Source organism: Salvelinus namaycush, chromosome 19 (genome assembly GCF_016432855.1).
Source record: "Salvelinus namaycush isolate Seneca chromosome 19, SaNama_1.0, whole genome shotgun sequence".
Lineage (NCBI taxonomy): Eukaryota > Metazoa > Chordata > Actinopteri > Salmoniformes > Salmonidae > Salvelinus > Salvelinus namaycush.
The window spans coordinates 21,708,339-21,730,274 of NC_052325.1; the positions used below are offsets into that span (position 1 = coordinate 21,708,339).

Below are 21,936 nucleotides of genomic sequence, written 5' to 3' on the forward strand. Positions count from 1 at the left end.
ATCTTTGTTGTGGGTTTTTCTTTTGTTTGCCTCTTGGGCAAATTTAGTTTGCACTCATGGTGGGTGTCTTTTAGGACCCAGTTGTTGTTGTTACTAGTCAACTTTCAGTGGACACCCCCATAGTGTCTTTCAGAACCCCTCCTAAAACCCCACCTGTTTAGTTGTGGTTGTTGTCAGTGACTCTTCGTTAGTTCTTCTTTCTGTTTGAGTGACAATTTTGGGTTTTCTTGCTGGGGAACTTAACATTCTTCATTAAATACATTGAGCTGATCTTGTTTATACTGTAACAGATGTTAGTGAATGATAAATTGAACTCAGAAGAATAGTACAGAGCAGTGCAAAATTCTTTATGTTGAGTGAAATCACATCATCACAGTCAAGTTGTTTTCATTAAAATTCAAGCATTGGCAGTAATACTTCACTTAACATATTGGACAATATCAAGCTATTTAAATTTCAGGACAGGTATGTGGAACAACTGATATGCTGTACATAAAATGTTACATTAAATGGGAGATAAATAACAGAAGCAGGATAGAATCCTTAGCTATTACAGCTCTATGATTTGTTCATTTGCCTTATCTGTAAGTCTGTATTGGGGGTTGAAATATTTGTCTAGATTCTTTTAATTCAAATGTTTAAAATAGGTAAAGCAATTGTGGCCCGAAGCAAACAGAGTTAATACTTTACATCACTTTTGAAACACTGTAGTATTGCTAAACAAGCCACTATTGAATAAACATAAACCATGTCGATAGGAAAGATATCATTTGAAGATGAACTCAAAGTAAGTTTCAGAATGAATACTTGAATGTGACCCCTAGAAAACAGTTGGTCCTCACTCTTTATAAAACAATACGTACTGATACCGCAGAAAATAATGTCTGCCTTCTAATATGTAACATCAAACAAATCAACAACTATAGATCGTAACAAAGGAATGCCAATAATGTAGTATATTTTGGATTTCTTTGAACAACACTTTATGATACATTTCAACGACTTAAAGTGTGATTTTAAATAGATTTGTATGATATTTACTTTTTTTTTTTTTTTTTTTTTAAACATGTCCATTTTGCAGGAGTAATGAACCATGCTTTATAAACGAATTACACATCTCATCAAAATTAACCAATAACTTAATAAAAAAATAAATTTAAAAAAGTAAACTAAAAAGCTGTCTCAAGGACATTTTCAGAGTTATTGCAATGCCTGGACAGGAACATGATATATAGAATAAGCTATGAACAATATATACAATTGCACTATTTAATGTTACAAAGTTTAATACTCCTCAACAAGCCCTATACGTTCCAGACACTTGAACAGGGATCTAAACCATTCACTCCAGACCTGTCCTCCAGTCACTTCAACACAACATGGTAGCCATCATTATTTTCATCTGCAATTAGAAGATAAACATAGGACAACTATTAGCTCTGTTAAAACATTAAATAAGTATACCAATTGCATATTTACATGAGGTTCTGTGCATTTAAGAGGTTAGTGAGGGAAATATGACCTTTCAGAGTGTTGACAACAAAGCTTGTTTCCTCTGTGAAGTTCTGCACCATCTGAGAAAGAAGAAATTAAGAAGATATTCATTTGACATTTAAATGGCATCTCTTTCTCTTTATTTGTTTGATGCTGGTAGTCAATCAGTAACCAGACATCATAATCAAGTGCATGGAAACAGTGCTGTCCATAACAGCCTGAGCCAGTTAATTCTGTTGTAGTTCCTCTGCATCCATAGGTCTACATTCCCCTGTTTCCTACCAGTCATTAATGATTGATTTTCTATGCCGTTGCCATTTACACAGGGCCATTAGTGATATTAGTGACCCGAGCTGACTGACCCAAGCCAGCCCAGGGCACAAACAACCAACACAGGGCCTCTGGAAGAAATACAGATAACCTAACAACTCCACAACCCCTACCACTAGCACTGTCACTACTCACTGATAGAAACACTACCCATGACCCCAACCACTACTCACTGATAGAAACACTACCCACGACCCCAACCCCAAAAACTACTCAACAAATGTCTATTTTCAAAACTTTGTCTCCCTCTCAAAATGCATTGGAGGAGAAGGTCAGAGGGTTACTTTGTAAAGCCAAGTAATTCATCTGCAGTTACTAATGATTAAATATGCATACATACAATATAACTACTAACCAAATGCTTGAAAATCAAATAGTAATCTGTAGATACACTATATCCTTCATCTGAACTCTGACCCCTGCCTTCTCTCACCTCATCAGAGACCAGTATGTGTATCCCTGTGGGTCCTTGTCTGTAGATGTGGCTGATCTGCTGGGGAGTTACACTGTAAAGGAGAGCTATCTTCTCTGAGAGGTCCCCCAATGTCAGGTCCTCCAGATATAGAGCATGGTACACTATAGACATAGGAGGAAAGGTGATTAGCTGAGGGTTAGAGATCATCATCAGCTAAAACATGATATGGGAAATACTGGAAAGTCACTGGAGGTTCTTAGTCCAGGACTAGGCTTATCTTTGTCCGGGAAAGGGTCCTTTGGTGTCAGATAACTAGTACCCAAAATAATTGGAGATGTACAGTAACCTACCCTCTCCCCCCCCGGGCTTTGTCTGTGGTTGATTCCTGGCTTGTTGTTGACACACATAGATGGTGAGGCGGGGCTGTATACACCTGTACAGAGTAAAGACGAATAACACCCATCCAGAATTGACCATGGTAAATGTGGGATAAAAGTTACACACTTGAGTAAAGTACTAATTGAACATGTGAAGTGTTGCCAAAAAATGTATATTGGAGTAGTCTTCCTGCCACTGCAGTTTAGTCTCACCTTCCTTTGATGGTGTTGAACAGCCGGATGCCATCTGACGGACCACAGATTTGGATCAGGTCCTCTCTGCTCATCTTCAACAGGTCAGCGCCTACAACATTCACAGAAGATCCACAGTCACTTACAAACTGGTCTGATGACGTTTTGGAGGAACAAGGACATAAAGAGAGAGAAAAGTCCCGGATTATTCTCTGCTAAGGCCTTTCTACAAAGTTAGAAGCAATTATAGATTTGTAGTGTCTGACAGTCATCTGAGCGTCATTCATGTGTTAAATTATTTCACTTTAAAAATAATTTATATTTAATTTTCACTGGAAATGTCCTTCAGATATCAATTACATGCATCAAAACAAAAAGCTACAAAGAACGGTTTATAGTCTTAGAAACGGGAATAACATTTTCAAGGAAATGGATGCTCTGGCAAGAGTGTTCAGGAACATACAACTAGGTCTTAAGGTTGAGTCTTGCGTTAATTGAACCACACACACACTACCTGAGAAGCTGGAGAAGAGCCTACAGTAAGGCGAGAACCTGTGAAGCTGAAGCCACAGCTGCGTGTCCTGCGGTGAGGACGATGGCACAAGGTGCTACATGTCAAAAAGAAGAAGAGCCCTTGAAATGAGTAGCTATAGCACCCACTGACTGCCCACTGTCTCCAAACAATTGCCTAAAAAAATAAGAGATGAGAGCAATGGCATTAATACTACTTCTCCCGTTACTTACATCAGAAGAGCAGCCGGACAGAATCAGCTCCCCCTGCTGGATTGGAGAGCTGTTGCTATAAAAGTAAAGTGTCACACAAATGGGGAAGATGACAAGAGTTGGGTCATTAAGTAATGACTTGTCCTGATAAGACTAGTGCAAATAGGCAGTTCCAATGGGATTGCACTGTAGATAATGGAGGATCCAATTTGGCTAACCTCTTGTCCTACATAACGGTTCTTCAGAAAATGCGTGGGTGTGCAACTAAACTGCCATAGATGCACAAAGACAGATAAATCCTATATTTACCTCATGATCAACAATTTAAGTCAATGAAACAGTTCAATTCATCCAGATAAGAGAGGTGTCTTACCCATCAGTAAAGCTACATGAGGTGGGGGAGCTGTGGTAGACTGGGGAAGGAGTGTTGTTAGTGCTACTGAGATTTGGGGCATCGGGCCAGGGGGAACACTGAAACAAAAGAGAGAGAGGAAAATGAACTTTAATAAGATGTTCCTGGCAAAGAGAGAGGTACGCCTGGTTACTGTTTTATTAGGACATTGTGATTGTAGACTGATACAGACATAAGTGGGAAATCCTAGAAACCTAAAACCAGGTTAGTAGAAAACAATCACTGTTTTTTTCCAGCATGTTGGTTGACGTCAAAAGAAAAGGCACTGATGGACTGTTGCCCTAACTGTCACAATCATTAACAGACAACTGCATCAAGGGCTGGTTACAGTGACTACGGAGTCAATCAACAACATGAGTGGACTAAAGCAACATATTAACATATTGTGACAGAATAGCTTGTCAAGTGACACACAGCCACAGTGTCAGGGTCCCTCACCTCGGTAAGCATGGTGGTTTCATGAGAGGATTGGTATTTCTCCCTGTCTTGATGGGACTTTTTATTCATCTTTTCCCTATCAGTCTTCAGTTTACGATCAGCTCCTTTTGGCTTAAAGAAAATAGAAGAAAAAATTAAGTACACAAAGAAATGAAATGAACTAATAGCTCACACACACACACACACACACACACACACACACACACACACACACACACACACACACACACACACACACACACACACACACAACCCCACCTAAGAGCCCCTTTACCTTGAAGACCTTGACCTGACAGCTGGATGAGTGCATATGTTCCAGGTACTCTCCATGTTCGTTCTGAGTGAAGGTGTCTATCTGGATACGGAAGGGAACTCCCTTCTCCCCACCATGCTTCCTAGGGGTGAACTCAGTGCTAATGCAGTTGACCTGAACACAAACAAACATACATACACAATCCATGAGCCATTCTATATGGTAATTAGAGTTTCAAATGCAAGAGATGGGTGGAATTGGAAAATAGTCCCTCTGGGATGTGGGAAGTCACTGTATAAACTCACTTCCTAAAACCTTTTATATGTCTAATGATTTTACTTTCACCCCAATTCCAGGACCAAAGTAAGCTAGAAAGCAGGGAAAATAAATAAATATTTGACTGTGTTACCTGGATGAAGACGGATGCGTTCTTGACGGGATCCCAGAGGAACTCTATAGTGTTGAGCTGCAGTGGGTGAGCACGAGGCTCGACGACACCCACAGAGAGGGGGGTATCTGGACACAGTCAATCAAGTCAGTAAGTCACAGCAGGTCAGAAGAAATTCTTAGGCCTTTTTATCAGGTAGATACTTAGAAAGGATTAGTCAAAACGGTAAATACCTAATAATTGCATAGTAATTACACTTCAGTATTAGACCAAAGGCAATGTAGATCATATCATAGGTCAGTCAAGCATACTGTGGTTGGTTGGGCTTTACTTAAGAAGTTCTCTGGTCTGCAGGCAACCAGCCTTACCTACATCCAGGATCCTGTCCCCAGGCCTGTTCCATCTCCAACCCTCCAGCTGTTGATGTTCTGAGTACTGCAGGCGCCGGTCATGAAACACCACACGCACAATGCTCTGTGGACAAGCAGGACAAAGCATTAGTACGAAGCACAGTGACTAGGCAAGGCAGCCTCGCACATGGCCGATCGCCAATGTCGTTCGGCAAAGTGCGAAAAGCTACGCACAATCTCCCAGAAGAACCATTTACAGATAATTTATTCAGACAGCATTAACGAGTGGAGATCCATATGGATTGCATCACCCTTGGCTTCAGCTCATATGAATAACACTTAAAAGAACAGCCACAGATTCCCATTGACTAAAAGCATAGAAAGGTAGATAATGCTGGGGTTAAAGCCATATAGGGTTCAATTATGTCTGATGGTTGTGCAATAATCTGCCATCATAACAAAACTATTTGTTGACAGAAGGTATGAGATAAAACATCCATGAGTTCTTCCTGTGCTATTAAGACATTTAGTGAGGAATCAGTAGAAGTTGTTTGAAGTGTCACCGTTTGAGAACAAAGCACATACATAAAGCTTTTCATTATTAAAGCACTGGTCTGGATCGGTAACGACAGACTAGACAACTGCCTGTGCATACTTAATTATTGTTTCCACACAAACGAAGGGACATAAATTAATGTTCCTCCTCACTGTTGCATTAGTATTAAGTTAATTGCACATTTAAAACCTACTAAGAACATAAATCAAATCGTAAAATTAACAACCTGTAAAAACAACATTTCCATTCATTTCAGCCTATTACACTGAGAGGCTCATGCGTGACTGCGCAGAGCACAAGGACATAGACAGACACAACACGTCATCTGTTTGTACAAGTGCCACCTGTTCCATTCTAGTGTCGTTAGACTGCTTCATTGAACACGACCGAAATATGACCGTCCATTCCTGACAGCCTGACGACACAGAACTTTCAAGTGGATGGATATGTGTATTGGGACATGGCTAAATTCAATTAAAATGACTTCATTTTTCCCTTCATGGAAAATGCATACCGATATCTGCCTTAATTTTAAACCAAGTCATTTGATTGAATTTCACTGGTGATAGACACAAAGGTATATCAAAGTCAACTCCCATAATTCAAATCACTTAAAAACAAACATAGATCCAACATATTATAACAACCTGCAACAAAATGTGCACATAGGGACAACTTGAGTTGTACTAATGGGTGTTATTCATAAACCAGTGGCATCTTCAATATACCACTTGTTCTTTTTGAAATAATGAAATAAAGTTAAACAAGGTTTCCTTTACAACAAACAAGAAGGGTCTTGATATAAAACATAGGATTGTAATAATTCCCTTGCTATATTGATCAACGTTCTTGATGCACATTTCATATTTGAAAAAGAAAGACAAGAAATACATTTCAACAAAGTAAAAAGATGTCAAAACTTTATGAATAACTCCCAGTAGTAAAGTCTATAGATGAAAGCAGAACTGTATGTAAGATGAACTTATGCAAAAAGAGCAAATAAGACAACTTGAAGGTATGTGATGTGTTGTGCGATAAAGCTGATGCGTTGAAGGGTAAGCTGAACTGAGCTGAGTGTGCGGTGGTGTATAAGTTCAGAAGGGGAGAAGATGGGTGATAGTACCAAGTCTTCAAAGATGGCACCCGCCCAACCCCCGAAGTGGAAAGAAGAGGGTTGAGGAGTCACCTGTGTGTTGACAGTTTCAGGAAATGGAGGATACATACAAACAGATAAAGAAAAAAAGGTCAGAGAAGAGGTCACATGAAAGTCAAAAATACATACACAATACCTTTAACCTACCTTAACATATTTGCTGCTTATATCTGTATACTCCACTAGTTTTCTGTTAAGCATACGGATTTCGTAGGACTGACCTACATTTTAAAACATTAAGACAAACCTGATTAAAATTGAAAACTGTGAAATCAATCAGTCAGAAAAAGGGGCAGCATAGGAATAGAAATGCATTCAATAAGCACCTTTTCTTTGAAAACTCCTTTTAAAGTCAGGGTTTGCCCCCATAGACCCCTTGCAGTGCCCCCTAAAAGTGTTCAACCACAATATGGTTGAGCCCACCAATTGTCAAATAAAAATCTTTACTTTGCAATTTACTATTACAATTTCCATCATATCAAGCAAGTACTTCTGTGCAATAGTCATATCATATAAACATATTTTAAAGGCAGGTAGGCCTACATAGTAGACTAACTTTTATTTTTAAATGTGGGGGTTGTATAATTTTGGGCTGGTTTACCAATAGTTTCCAATTTCATTCACCGAAATGTACAACCTACCTAGTAACCTTAGGTAAATGGCCGTCTTATATACAATATATTCTGAACCAATAAATACATAATACAAAAACCCAATGGATGATCGTAAATTAGACCACAAGAGAGAACAAGAAGATGAGAACAATGAGGGAAAATGCAGTTCAAGATAAGATGAATATGAAAATCAAATATATACCTTGGGGGAGCTTTCATAAACTAAAGGGGAATATCTAGAAATGCAAGATTCCTGATGTGGGACTATTTAAAGGGGAATTGTGTGTCTCTATGTAAATAAGCTGAACAAGATTTACTAAAATGTAAGTGTCATTCATCTTGTGTGGGTAGTAAATGTAAAGAAAAAAGAGTGAATATGACCATTACATGAACTTCCTTTGCCTAAAGACGAGCTTGCAGCTTGTGTGTGATGCAGTTGTTTTCTTTACTGGAGGGGTGTTTCCCCATATTGTATCTGTGCTGATAAGAGGGAGAATGTTCCTCTGAGTGGGCCTACACTCAATTACGTGCCATGAGTTCAATTCCATCCAACAACCTATGACTTTAGTAATAAAGAAAGAATAGCGAGCTACCTTGGTTTAGATAAGTCAGAGTTTCTTCTTGCTGTTTTACAGCGGGCGAGGTGGCTGCACAGAGAACATATTGGAAAGGAGACCATTTGGCGCCATTTTCTGTTGCGTGCCGTTCCTCCTCGTGTTTCAGGAAAGGCGCCAAAGCATCTCTGAGCGAGAGCAGCGAGAGAGGGGGGAAATGTGCAGTTGATCATTAATTATCGAAGCACAAATAAGTAAGAGGCTTCTCAATGGTCAGCCAGATTTAATCTTATCAGTACCTCTTGACTAAGGTGTAGGTAGGTAAAATGTTTTAATAAACTTGGATGATGCATAATCACATTGCACAACATTATTTTGCCATATATTGTGTACTTTACATTTAAATCTGAGGTGCATTGGAATAAAGTAGCAATTTTGCAAGGTCTTGGCCTAAGCTACTACAACACTCAAGTGCAATATTGGTGAAGTTGTGGGCTAATAAAAATGTATGAAACATTTTGCTGCTTTCAATCAATTTAAATGTTAAAAAAAATTCTTAAACGCTTCATAGATTTTTTCTCCACTGAATTAAACTTTTCTGATTATAAAAGTTCTCTTAAAACATAGAAAAGTTTCCTAATTGGAGATGTCCACTTACCGAATATAACTTGCAGTTGAATGCTGGTGGTAGGGCTCTGGCTGATTGTGCCAAAACAACATGTTTTCCAGTGCAGCGTCTAAAGTATCCCCAGAAACAGAGAATGGGAGTTGGGTATGGCACCCTGGTGTGTTGCTTCCACAGGTAGGTCTGATAGCGCTCTCAAAGAAGTTTGCCGGCCAGCACCCTGCTACAGACTTATATACCGGGTATGACATCACTTTCAACTCATTAGAATACCTTACATGACCTTTGAGAAGCGGACTGTGAATCACTGATTGCCTCCCAAATGGCACCCTATTCCCAATATAGTGCACTATTTTTGAACAGAGTCCATAGGGCTGTGGTCAAAAGTGGTGCACTATGTAGGACATTAAGGTGCCATTTGGGATACAAACACTGACACACCTCCCCTGCCCCATAGTAGTGCAGGACAGGTGGCCTAAAATTTGAATAAGTGCACAGTCCGATTTGTATTTTTTAATGGCTACTTGGCTAGATCAGCTTTAACATATCTTTTTTTTCTAGTGTTTTTGCTTTCTTTTGTAAAAAAATAAATACATACAGTACCAGTCAAAAGTTTGGATACACCTACTCATTCAAGGGTTTTTCTTTATTTGTACTATTTTCTACATTGTAGAATAATAGTAAAGACATCACTACTATAAAATAACACATATGGAATCATGTAACCAAATCAAAATATATTTTATATTCTTCAAAGTAGCCACCCTTTGCCTTGCCTTTGCACACTCATGGCATTCTCTCAACCAGCTTCATAAGGAATGCTTTTCCAACAGTCTTGAAGGAGTTCCCACATACAGTTGAAGTCGGAGTCATTAAAACTAGTTTTTCAACTACTCCACAAATTTCTTGTTAACAAACTTTAGTTTTGGCAAGTGGGTTAGAAAATCTACTTTGTGCATGACACAAGTAATTTTTCCAACAATTGTTTACAGACAGATTATTTCACTTATGATTCCCTGTATCACAATTCCAGTGGGTCAGAAGTTCACATACACTAAATTGACCGTGCCTTTAAACAGCTTGAAAAATTCCAGAAAATTATGTCATTGCTTTAGAAGCTTCTGTTAGGCTAATTGACATAATTTGAGTCAATTGGAGGTGTACCTGTGGATGTATTTCAAGGCCTACCTTCAAACTCAGTGCCTCTTTGCTTGACATCATGTGAAAATCAAAAGAAATCAGCCAAGACCTCAGAAAAATAATTAATGAGGAAGAATAATTAATTAATGAGGAAGGAAAATTATGTGGATATATTGAAGCAACATCTCAAGACATCAGTCAGGACGTTAAAGCTTGGTCGCAAATGGTTCTTCCAAAAGGACAATGACCCCAAGCATACTTCCAAAGTTGTGGTTAAATGGCTTAAGGACAACAAAGTCAAGGTATTGGAGTGGCCATCACAAAGCCCTGACCTCAATTCTATAGAAAATGTGTGGGCAGAACTGAAAAAGAGTGTGCGAGCAAGGAGGCCTACAAACCTGACTCAGTTACACCAGCTCTGTCAGGAGGAATGGGCCAACATTCACCCAACTTATTGTGGAAAGCTTGTGGAAGGCTGCCTGAAACGTTTGACCCAAGTTAAACAATTTAAAGGCAATGCTACCAAATACTAATTGAGTACAGGTAAACTTCTGACCCACTGGGAATGTGATGAAAGAAATAAAAGCTGAAATAAATCATTCTCTCTACTATTATTCTGACATTTCACATTCTTAAAATAAAGTGGTGACTGACCTAAGACAGGGAATTTTTACTTGGATTAAATGTCAGGAATTGTGAAATTCTGAGTTTAAATGTATTTGGCTAAGGTGTATGTAAACTTCAACTGTATGCTGAGCACTTGTTGGCTGCTTTTCCTTCACTCTCCGGTCCAACTCATCCCAAACCATCTCATTTGGGTTGAGGTCGGGTGATTGTGGAGGCCAGGTCATCTGATGCAGCACTCCATCACTCTCCTTGGTCAAATAGCCCTTACACAGCCAGAAGGTGTGTTTTGGGTCATTGACCTGTTGAAAAACAAATGATAATCCCACTAAGCGCAAACCAGATGGGATGGCGTATCGCTGCAGAATGCTGTGATAGCCATGCTGGTTAAGTGTGCCTTGAATTTGAAAAAAAATCACAGACAGTGTCACCAGCAAAGCACCCCCACACCATCACACCTCCTCCTCCATGCTTCATGTCATGCAGAGATCATCCGTTCACCTACTCTGCGTCTCAAAAAGACACGGCGGTTGGAACCAAAATTCTCAATTTTGGACTCATCAGACCAAAGGACAGATTTCCACGGTCCAATGGCCATTGCTCGTGTTTCTTGGCCCAAGCAAGTCTCTTCCTCTTATTGGTGTCCTTTAGTAGTGGTTTCTTTACAGCAATTCGATCATGTAGGCCTGATTTCCGCAGTCTCCTCTGAACAGTTGATGTTGAGATGTGTCTGTTACTTGAACTTTTTGAAGCATTTATTTGTGCTGCAATCTGAGGTTCACTTAACTCTAATGAACTTATCCTCAGCAGAGGTAACTCTGGGTCTTCCTTTCCTGTGGTGGTCCTCATGAGAGCCAGTTTCATTATAACATTTGATGGTTTTTGCAACTGCACTTGAAGAAAGTTCTTGACATTTTCCGGACTGACTGACCTTCAGGTCTTAAAGTAATGATGGACTGTCGTTTCTCTTTGCTTATTTGAGCTGTCCTTGCTATCTTCTGTATACCACCCCTACCTTGTCACAACACAATTGGTTGGCTCAAACGCAATAAGGACAGAATTAACTTTTAACAAGGCACACCTGTTAATTGAAATGCATTCCAGGTGACTACCTCATGAAGCTGGTTGAGAGAATACCAAGAGTGTGCAAAGCTGTCATCAAGGCAAATGGTGGCTACGTTGAAGAATCTCAAAAATAAAATATATTTTGGATTTGTTTAACACTTTTTTGGGGTTACTACATGATTCCAATTGTGTTATTTCATAGTTTTAATGTCTTCGCTATTATTCTACAATGTAGAAAACAGTCAAAATAAAGAAATATCCTTGAATGAGTAGGTGTGTCCAAACTTTTGACTGGTATTGTATATATTAAAAAGGTTATTCAATGGGCCATTTGTCCCTGGCTCAGCCTACTGTTCCAGCCTATGCTTCAGCTCCCTTGGCAGCCAAGGGAGCTATTTTCGTACCAAAAGAGCATATCAAAGTCTCAGTTGGGTTAATGTTTAGACAGAAGAACTAATGCACTGAGCAATCGAACTGCATACCAATGCTAAATTCGATCACCTAAATATACAAATACAAACTTATATAAACAAAGTGAATCAACTTGAATGTTTGTTTATTTCTAAAGCAAACAAATGTACATTGAGGCAAATCATCTATCACAGGTGGATTTGAACAAAACCCTTTTGTACAAGTTGTCATGAAAAACTACAACTAAAATAAAACTATCATAAATACAGATATGAATCTTAAATGACAAAACAATAGAAACAAACACAATAACATGCAAAGTGAACAGATTGCTAGGATTAGCTTCTCTTAGGGACCATCATCACCTGCAGATAATGATCCAGATCTTCATGGGTCATCAGCCAATACAGTACTTTCTGTCTTTAACAAAACAATTGGCTTCTCCCTAACACACAATCAAATTAAATGAACATACTTACAAAGGGATGATGGCCCCATTTAAAAACAAACAAAGCAAACAATTAGTGTCATTTTTTAAACTGTTCAACAGATGGAAATAGATGCCACATACTTTGCTATAGTAACAAGGCACGCACACACAGTGTACCTTTATAAAGCCACATGCCCAAATATGTAGTACTGTACTAAAGGAGACCCAGTACTGTACATGTCTGCTTGGCATCTTGAGACGGTTAGGTCCTGTACAGTGTACACAGTTGTCTAGGGCAGACAGTCTTCGTAGTTCTGGACAACTCACAGAACTCAGTGAGTGTATTCCTGCCAGGTGGCTACCTGTTGTTGTAAAGGCTGACCAAACTGATGTGGTTACAAGTGCACTTCAACAGAGAAAACAGGACCCATCGATTAAAGGCAGCAACAAGTGGATGTGCTGCCCAAAAACATGCAAGCTAATTCGCTAACGTGCAAAAAAAGTGAGATAGCCAACCTTTTTATTTCATTACATGAAAGTTGCGAAGTGGTGATTGATCAAGAGTTATGTACAAAATACTTAAGTTTGCTCATCATGGTATTTTCTTTATTGCAAAAGCTGTAGTTACGTGAAAGGAAGGTGATGAGAAGATGGGTGTAATACTGTATTATTATAAACAACTCATTTTTGCATCATCGTGAATATTATTGTATCGGTTTGCAAGCCAGTTTATTGTAGTTCCTGGAGTAATGGTTTCACATTTTTAAGAGCTGAGAGCTTCTGTATGTACATCTATCCTGTTTTTCAACAGTAGAAGTGATCCAAACATTACTGTGGAAAATGAACATAAACCTAGTTGGGACGGTTTCCTGGACGCATATTAAGACTAGGACTAAAACACACTTTTAATAGATATTCTCCATTGAGAATAGTTTTTAATCCAGGACTAGGAGTCTGTCTCAATGAATCCACTGATCTCCTTCCAAAACTGAGCCTGTAATATTCGCATTATCAACAAGTGTAGGGTTGTTACTCATCATCAGACAGGTATACGTTATAAACAGCAGCATCAATGCCATAATCTGGCAACACAGGTGGGAAGAGGGTGGGAATAAATAAACGTGACACTTTGGATTTGTTTAGTGTTTTCACTGACAAGTTTGTTGTCATGACTGATAATGGCACACACATTCAGTGTGACATCATTAGCAACATGGACATTGAGTAGGTTGAGAACACTCATTCTAATTCTATGAGTTGGAAGTGATCCCTTCAATTTCACTTGATTGATTCAGGGAATGTAAAGAAATGTAATGTCTTGGTGTATTTTCTTCCCTTCATATTTGTTTTTATTTGACAATGGAAATGGAGGTAACCACAACAATAATTGATTGTGAGTTGGAAAGACAGATTTTCTAACTTCAGACACTGTTGCATCTTTACCGCTCTCCTTATTTTGAACAGCTTCAATTTTAGATTGCCAATTTTTGGTTGAAAAAATGAAGGTCACCATTTATTTAACACAGTACTTCTATTTTTTCTCATGATATAGCCAAGCTATTAGCTGGAAGTTGGCCTCTGATAATGTTTGCGTCATAATTTCTCCCAAACTAATGGATACTAACAATAAAAGATAGTGTTAGTTTACCTGGGCTTAAGTTAGTCTTTATAATGATTGACATATGTAACATTTTTTTATTAAAATGTTTCCTTCTTACACTTTTTATAGGATTGTATAACACCATACCTCAGTTAATAAAGAAAAACAATCTACTAATTCTACTTCAATGGCTGACATATTTGGTTTTCATTGTTCCTAAACTGTTTATAAGGGCTTTGTATCCTCACTGGGCCAGCCATATGATTCTTTATCACAAACCAACTGTCATGTGGTCCCCCTTAGGAATAAGGTCTTCCGACCTCAATGGGACTTCCTGGTTAAACGTGAAGAACCTATTCTACTGTGACATTTCAGGCTGTGTTTACTCATCCAATTGCATTTGAAGGGATGTTTTGTGTTTGCTGAATCAATATCAGGGTATTATTTGGTATTGGACCATACGTACCATTCTTATTGGACCATTTCATAACCCTTGGTTACGTTTCCACCCCTACACTCTGAATGCTCAACATAATGAATATCTGATCTTTACCTTACAACACATTGCTAGTGATGTGTTATAACAGCGGGGGGGGGGGGGGGGGGGGGGGGACGACGACGACGACGACGAGATGAGACAAATGAATGTACATGTTCCATGGGGTGGGGGAAAGAGCAAAGTAAGTGAAGCGGTGGTTGAAGTGATGAGCAGGTCATAGGGTCACCCAGAGGAGTCCAGTGGGGTGAAGGAGAGAGGAAAATAAAAGGAATGGAAAGGTCTGGAAGAGGCACGACTATGGATCTGTCCCAAATGGCACCCTATTCCCTGTATAGGGAACTACTTCTGACCAGAGCCCAACAGTAGTGCACTATATAGGGAAAAGGATGCCAATTTGGGAAGCAACCTTTTCCCCCTAATTCAGATGCACAGTACAGGCAGACGGATCTGTGTTTCTCTCCCTCTGCTCCTACAGCTAGCTGTGTGAAGAGACATCCGAGGAACTGCTGCTGTTGCTGTTGGTTGTCTGAGCCCTCTTGATGTACAAGTTCAGCAGCTTCATCTGCAAGAAGAACAGTTTTGCATTGTTGTGATCATGACAGAAAGGTTACAATGGCACCGTTGTCCCAACCAGGGTTGGTAAAAGTAAGTCAACTGAAATTTCAATATCAGGATGTTGAGTTTGCTTCCTGAATTAACATCTACAATACATTTTAGTAATTTAGCAGACGCTCTTACCAGAGCGACTTACAGTATTGAGAACTCAGCGACACAGGACTCAAAATGGAATTTACCCCAACCCTGGTCTAGACCAATCAGATGACAGAAAGCTGTGGCGGTACTGAGGTGACGGGAGAACGGCTGGCGTAGCGTGACAGGCAGAGTGACCTTAGTAACATTTAGCTCATTGTGCCAATTGCGTATTTCCTCACAGAAATGAGGACAACATTGTTTCAAGGTTGACATCTACTAATGAATGGGTAATCATTTTGTAAGTTAATGTTAGTGATATTTTTTTTTAAATCGGAGCTAGCTACGTCATCCAGTGGAATGACATGCCTGATTAGAGTAGAGCTTGCTAAGGGAAATGTGTGTTATAGTCTACTTACTACGGCGGCTCTAGGATTAGGCTTTGGGCATGGCTCTGCTTGGAATGTCGTGAGGGTCCAGAGTCTCTAATAAGGTGTAAACGCTAACTAACTAAACTGTCGCTGTAGCGATGAACCTACGAGCCAATGCTCCGTGACACTGCTGCTTTCTCAACCCAGCCAAGGTCATTGTGCAACAGGCTCAATCCAGCCAGCACACACTCTCTTACTCTCACTTTCTGCCTGGCCTGCCTGTCAGAAGCCAGGAATAGGAGGGGGAAAAAGGGGATTCACATTGGATAGTGTTCATAAGGCACAAAACGGAAGAAAACGGTCCGAAACGAGGAAGTACTACCTGAACTTGTCCAATGAGAAACACAGATTATCATTTTCCGTTGCACAATGTTTTGCTACAGTGTGTCCTAATGAGTATGACCCTGATGGACTCCAGTGCCCCCTTATGCACGGCCACACAGGCCGCCGAGAGAAAGTGTAGCAAAAATTACCCTTACTGTACATCCCAACCACACACCACAGACCAAACCAGTCGAAACCAGAGGCGAAATAAAAACCTGGAAAACCGATAAGGGGGTTGTGTTTGGGGGACGTGTGTGTGTGTGTGAGGACTTTGAGATGCAGACGAGCACATGACAGTGGTGGGTAGCGTACCTTGCTGCCCGTGAGTAGCTGCAGGTGTGGTTTGAGCTCTTCTCCAATCACAGAGTAGATGGCCACCAGACAGAACACGCTGGCCTTGCGAACACTACTCTCTGTGTTGTCATAGCCCTGGGAACAGACATACAGACTATCACTGGACTGGCTGCCAGCAGGAGAAACACACACAGAGAAACAAGCACACATACATACTGAATCAGCTAGCAGCGAACACACTCGTGAACGAGCACACATAGAACAACAGGTCATTGGGAACGTGGGAGGAGTGGCAGAGGTGTGTGCCCAGGGGCAGAGTACAGGCAAACATTTCCAGGTACAAATTAGACAAACATTTCTCACTGTCAAAATATGAACATGAACAAATACGGTGTAGGCCTAGAACCTACCCAGGATGTTTCTACTAGATTTTCTTTCCATGACCCCTTTCCCTAATCCTGCATTCACAGGAGTTCTAAACCAAGTCATCTGCAGAGCTAAAATCACTATTTACATCTAAGAAAACAGAGAAACACTTTGTTTTCTGTGCAGTTGCAATATGAGCCAGCAGCATACCACCCTGCATACCACTGCTGGCTTGCTTCTGAAGCAGGGTTGGTCCTGGTCAGTCCCTGGATGGGAGACCAGATGCTGCTGGAAGTGGTGTTGGAAGGCCAGTAGGAGGCACTCTTTCCTCTGGTCTAAAAAATATCCCAATGCCCCAGAGCAGTGATTGGGGACACTGCCTTGTGTAGGGTGCCGTCTTTCGGATGGGACGTTAAACGGGTGTCCTGACTCTCTGAGGTCATTAAAGATCCCGTGGCACTTATCGTAAGAGTAGGGGTGTCCTGGCTAAATTCCCAATCTGGCCCTCAAACCATCACGGTCACCTAATAATCCCCAGTTTACAATTGTCTCATTCATCCCCCTCCTCTCCCCTGTAACTATTCCCCAGGTCGTTGCTGTAAATGAGAATGTGTTCTCAGTCAACTTACCTGGTAAAATAACGGAGAAAAAAAAATTAAACGATTGAGACATTATCTGTCCACAACTCCATACCTAGAGAGAAACATTTCCAGGAACAAACAGTTCCCGCTGTCCAAGTAAGAACATGAACCAATATGGTGCTGATACAAAAAAGGATGTTTCTATTTTCCCTCTGCAATGCCCCCTTCACTAGTCCCACATTATGCATGCCACTTTCTTCAAAAGCAATTTAACATGTTTTTTTATTTAACCTTTATTTACAAAAGGTAGTTATGCTGAGATCAAGGTCTCTTTCACAGATGAGTCCTATATAAACATCAATATACACATCACTATACACATCAATAATATAAACTATGCACATCACTATCATCACTATACACATCAATACACATATCAACAATATATAAAACAAAAACAACGGCAATACACGAAAAAGCAAAACACAAGCATAGAAAACAAACACATTCTTTAGTAATAAGGTCCTGAATCAGCCTTTTGAATTGTCCTAGAGTCACCAATTCATCCAACCTCATAGAGCATTCCACAAGTAAGGTGCAAAAAAAACTAGAAGCAGATTGACCTAACTAGCCACTCCTGAGACCGGGTCTGAAGTAAGGTACGGCGGAGGTTAATGCAGGAGGGCTTTATAAACAAAAAGAGTGCAAAGCATCGCTCTACAAGACTTCAAAGAGGGCCAGCCTACTTTCTGATACATAATGCAGTGGTGTGTACTGAACCTACGCAGTGGTGTGTACTGAACCTACGCAGTGGTGTGTACTGAACCTACGCAGTGGTGTGTACTGAACCTACGCAGTGGTGTGTACTGAACCTACGCAGTGGTGTGTACTGAACCTACGCAGTGGTGTGTACTGAACCTACGCAGTGGTGTGTACTGAACCTACGCAGGTGTGTACTGAACCTACGCAGTGGTGTGTACTGAACCTACGCAGTGGTGTGTACTGAACCTACGCAGTGGTGTGTACTGAACGTATGCAGTGGTGTGTACTGAACATATCGCCATTAATAATGTGTAGTGTGCTATGATAAACTTTGTCCAATGGCTTCAATACAGTGGCAGCTGCGTTCCTATAGAGACAATATCATCATAGTCTATAAACGGTATACATTTCGTTTGAATAAGTATGTAATCCATGCAGAAATTGAACCCACAACCTTCCCACTGGGCACAGACGTCTTCATCTCAACATCTAGTTTGGATTTACATTTGATTGAGTTGCCAACTAAAGTGAATTCATATGAAAATCAACAAAAAATGTAACCATATCATTGGATTTAGGTTAAAAGCTGTGTGATAGAAATACAAAAAATCCAGAAATTCCTGTAAATAGACGATTTTTTGCAAATCCAATGTTTGATTCAACTTCATCACATATTAAAACAAATATGAAATGACGTGGAAACAACTTTGATTTAACTAGTTTGTGCCCAGTGGGTTGCCATAACCAGCGCAGCACCACACTCTTACCAAACACTCACATAATGCAAAACAGGACCATATTCTCACCTGCAGTAGTCCTGGTATGATGTCAGGCAACAGCTGGTGCAGGGACTCCTTGGTGATGCGTTCTATCACCTTGGTCTGCATTTTGATGGCAGCCAGGTTGATGGGGTAGTCAGCCGTCTGGACGATGGGACACAGCACCTTGATACACTGCTCTGGGTGGATGGAGCCGGCCAGGGTGGAGGCAGACTCCTCCGCTGCTCTTACCACCTACGGGGAAAGTGGAGGGAGAAGGTTTATATGGTGGTTTATATCATGGGTTTGATGACAGAGAACTGCTCTGGGTGTAACAGTGATAAGAGAGACCATGTGGAAGATATGACAGAAGCAAGAATGGACTTGGTATACAGAGAGAACAGGACAGAACTGGTACCGAGCCTTGGGGGACACCAGGGAATATAAATATAAGGAGTTGCACCTCCTTGTGGGAGTCTTTGTGTGCCTCTAGGGTCTTCATGATGGTGAGTTCAGCGTAGTTCTTGAAGCGGGCCGGCTGGTTCCGCAGTATCTCCTTCAGTACCCTCAGCGCCAGGGCCCGGATAGTGTACTGCATGGGAGGGTAACAAGCCGCCATTACAAACCATACATGCATTCTTGCTCACAGACATGCACCACACACCCACACACCAAAAGCCATATCTTTCAGCTTTATAGTGTTTTACATTTGCAGCTAAACAAATAATCAATGAGGTAGTTGGGGATGCAGTCTTATTATTATGTATGAATGTGTTTGTCAAGTAAAACCTTCCAACTAGTCTGTCTGTCATAACTAGTAAAAGTAAAGGATCCCTACGTCTTTATCCCCCAGTGTCTCCAGGAGCAGTAGGAGGATGGTCTTGAAGTGTTCGTCCCACACGGCCAGGCTGTCCTCCCGGGTGATCTTCAGGAGCTCCACCAACGCCCCTTTACGCTCCTCCACGCGTTCATTGTGATTAGACAGTTCCTTCAGCAGGTCTGCAACTAGGTCCGAGTGGTCCTGGGAACCTGAGGAGAGGACAGAGGAGAAGACTGGGTGAGTGGTATGGATCATTTAACTCTCAGCCCTAGCTAGCTAGTAACCCCATGTACCAACAAAAAAATAAGTGACAAGGAAATGGATAGCAATGGAAACAGCATTGAAAAACTTTATAAAACAAAAACATCAGTCATGGAGTAGTGTCTCTACCTGGAGCAAAGCCCTTAGACAGCACCATCTTGTTTTCACCACTGCTGTCCTGCCGACGGCCTGTAGAGGAGGGAAGAAAGGGTAGAGGGAGGAAGACAATCAGACTCACTTTTCACTGCAGATAAAGGGCCATCCTATTCCCAATGTTTTTGGTCTAAACATTCCATCACTTTGGTTTCAGCCAGCATGTAACACTAGAATGGACCAAATCTATTCTTTCTTTGTGTTGCCTAAACCCGAAGACCAAATCTATTCTTTCTTTGTGTTGCCTAAACCTGAAGACCAAATCTATTCTTTCTTTGTGTTGCCTAAACCTGAAGACCAAATCTATTCTTTCTTTGTGTTGCCTAAACCTGAAGACCAAATCTATTCTTTCTTTGTGTTGCCTAAACCCGAAGACCAAATCTATTCTTTCTTTGTGTTGCCTAAACCCGAAGACCAAATCTATTCTTTCTTTGTGTTGCCTAAACCCGAAGACCAAATCTATTCTTTCTTTGTGTTGCCTAAACCTGAAGACGTCACACCATCATGTCATGACATCACAGGATGGATCAGAGGTGGTCAACATGGAGGTGGAGTCACAGGGTCAAGGTTCAAGCAAAGGTGACTCACAGTCTCTAAACTGCTCCACGTCGTCATCAAACACGGCCTCCTTCAGGGCGCTCTTGTCGTAGGATGAGGTGATGGTGTCTCCGTATCCGTAGGGGGCGAACTCCCTGGCTCGCGGCCCAGAGAAGGAGCGGGGGGACGGGGTGTTGAGAAGGGAGGTCTTGTTATCCAGGGCCGTACGCCCACCCTCCACCACATCCAGCCCCAGATGGGCATCAGAGCCTGGAGAGGGCGCCACACCTTCCCGTCCCGCCTGGGGGGAGAGAGAGAACACAGTTAGTCTCAGACGTGGAAATGGTTGACATCCAGGGCAGTGGAGGCTACTGAGGGAGGACGGCTCATAATAATGTCTGGAACGGAGTAAATGGAATGGCATCAAACACATGGAAACCATGTGTTTGATGTATTTGATACCATTCCACTAATTCCGCTCCAGACATTACAACGAGCCTGTCCTCCCCAATTAAGGGGTCACCAACCTGTTGTGAACCAGAGAGGTATATAGGAACGCAACATGAAGTCCAGGTCCTGTATCCACAAAGCATCTCAGAGTACGAGTGCTGATCTAGGATCCGTTTTGCCTTTTAGATCATAATGAATAAGATTTTATGGACAGATCCTAGATCAGCACTTCTACTCTGAGATGCTTTGTGGATATGGGCCCTGGGCTCTTTCCCAATTTATTTGTCCTCATGTCCTCTCTCTTCGCCTCTTACTCAAAATTCATTAGAGGAGAAGGTGAAAGGGGTGGGACTTTGGATGTATCCTCCTATGCGTTTTGATAAGGAGCGAGGAGAGAGGACACTTCCAATGTAGAGGTTGGGACTCACAGCATCGTCCCTCTTCCCTCTCAACTCGTTGAGGTCCTCCTGGCTGTGGTAGCTGAAGCTCTGGATGGCCTCTGTGACCCCTCGCAGGGAGCTGTAGATCTCATCAGAGTTCATGTTCTCTGTGTCATACTCCAACATACTAAGGAGACAGAACAGGAAGAGAGGATTTATATAGTGTCCATCAGGACAGCAGACACACAACAGTAAAGCTGCACACACACATGAATACACTTATAAGGACACTTGCCGTTTCAGTCTGACACCATACAAAAGGTTATTGCTTCTGCAAGCTAAGTAGATGACCTTCACACAGATAGGTAAAGATGTATTCTAGGCAAAGCTCTGACCATGGATGATGGTGTGTGATGTTCTAACTACCCAATTTGTCACTTGTAAGGGATTAGTTAGGAGGGACTGATACATCCCCAGAGAACATTG

At 41.1% G+C, this 21,936-nt stretch overlaps 2 protein-coding genes across 10 annotated transcripts in view; both read right to left on the reverse strand.

Annotated features, from left to right (window-relative positions):
* Nucleotides 1-326: 326 nt before the first annotated feature.
* Nucleotides 327-9,072, reverse strand: tfcp2l1 (transcription factor CP2-like 1). Of its 4 annotated transcripts, XM_039014621.1 has the most exons (16): nucleotides 8,908-9,072; nucleotides 8,289-8,437; nucleotides 7,229-7,302; nucleotides 7,052-7,114; nucleotides 5,391-5,496; nucleotides 5,044-5,150; nucleotides 4,656-4,808; nucleotides 4,382-4,492; nucleotides 3,905-4,002; nucleotides 3,553-3,607; nucleotides 3,323-3,416; nucleotides 2,830-2,920; nucleotides 2,590-2,672; nucleotides 2,258-2,400; nucleotides 1,523-1,574; nucleotides 327-1,402 (listed from the first exon to the last, which is right to left on the reverse strand). In XM_039014621.1, exons 1-16 carry the CDS (start codon nucleotides 8,967-8,969, stop codon nucleotides 1,365-1,367), a joined length of 1,479 nt encoding a protein of 492 aa, XP_038870549.1. In that variant the 5' UTR covers nucleotides 8,970-9,072; the 3' UTR covers nucleotides 327-1,364. The 4 variants fall into 4 exon arrangements, with proteins under 4 accessions (XP_038870549.1, XP_038870551.1, XP_038870548.1 ...); XM_039014623.1 differs by lacking the exon at nucleotides 7,052-7,114; XM_039014620.1 differs by lacking the exon at nucleotides 327-1,402 and having other exon boundaries at nucleotides 1,409-1,574.
* Nucleotides 9,073-12,242: 3,170 nt separating this feature from the next.
* LOC120064216 (CLIP-associating protein 1-B-like) overlaps nucleotides 12,243-21,936 on the reverse strand; it is a 113,010-nt gene continuing 103,316 nt past the window's right edge. For all 6 annotated transcript variants that reach the window (XM_039014630.1, XM_039014625.1, XM_039014624.1 and 3 more), the window contains 8 exons: nucleotides 21,499-21,637; nucleotides 20,672-20,921; nucleotides 20,060-20,119; nucleotides 19,688-19,878; nucleotides 19,313-19,441; nucleotides 18,898-19,104; nucleotides 16,401-16,517; nucleotides 12,243-15,205 (listed from right to left, as the gene is read on the reverse strand). In XM_039014630.1, the coding sequence (XP_038870558.1) occupies nucleotides 15,119-15,205; nucleotides 16,401-16,517; nucleotides 18,898-19,104; nucleotides 19,313-19,441; nucleotides 19,688-19,878; nucleotides 20,060-20,119; nucleotides 20,672-20,921; nucleotides 21,499-21,637 (1,180 nt within the window). In that variant the 3' untranslated portion in view covers nucleotides 12,243-15,118. The remainder of the gene's footprint in view (nucleotides 15,206-16,400; nucleotides 16,518-18,897; nucleotides 19,105-19,312; nucleotides 19,442-19,687; nucleotides 19,879-20,059; nucleotides 20,120-20,671; nucleotides 20,922-21,498; nucleotides 21,638-21,936) is intronic.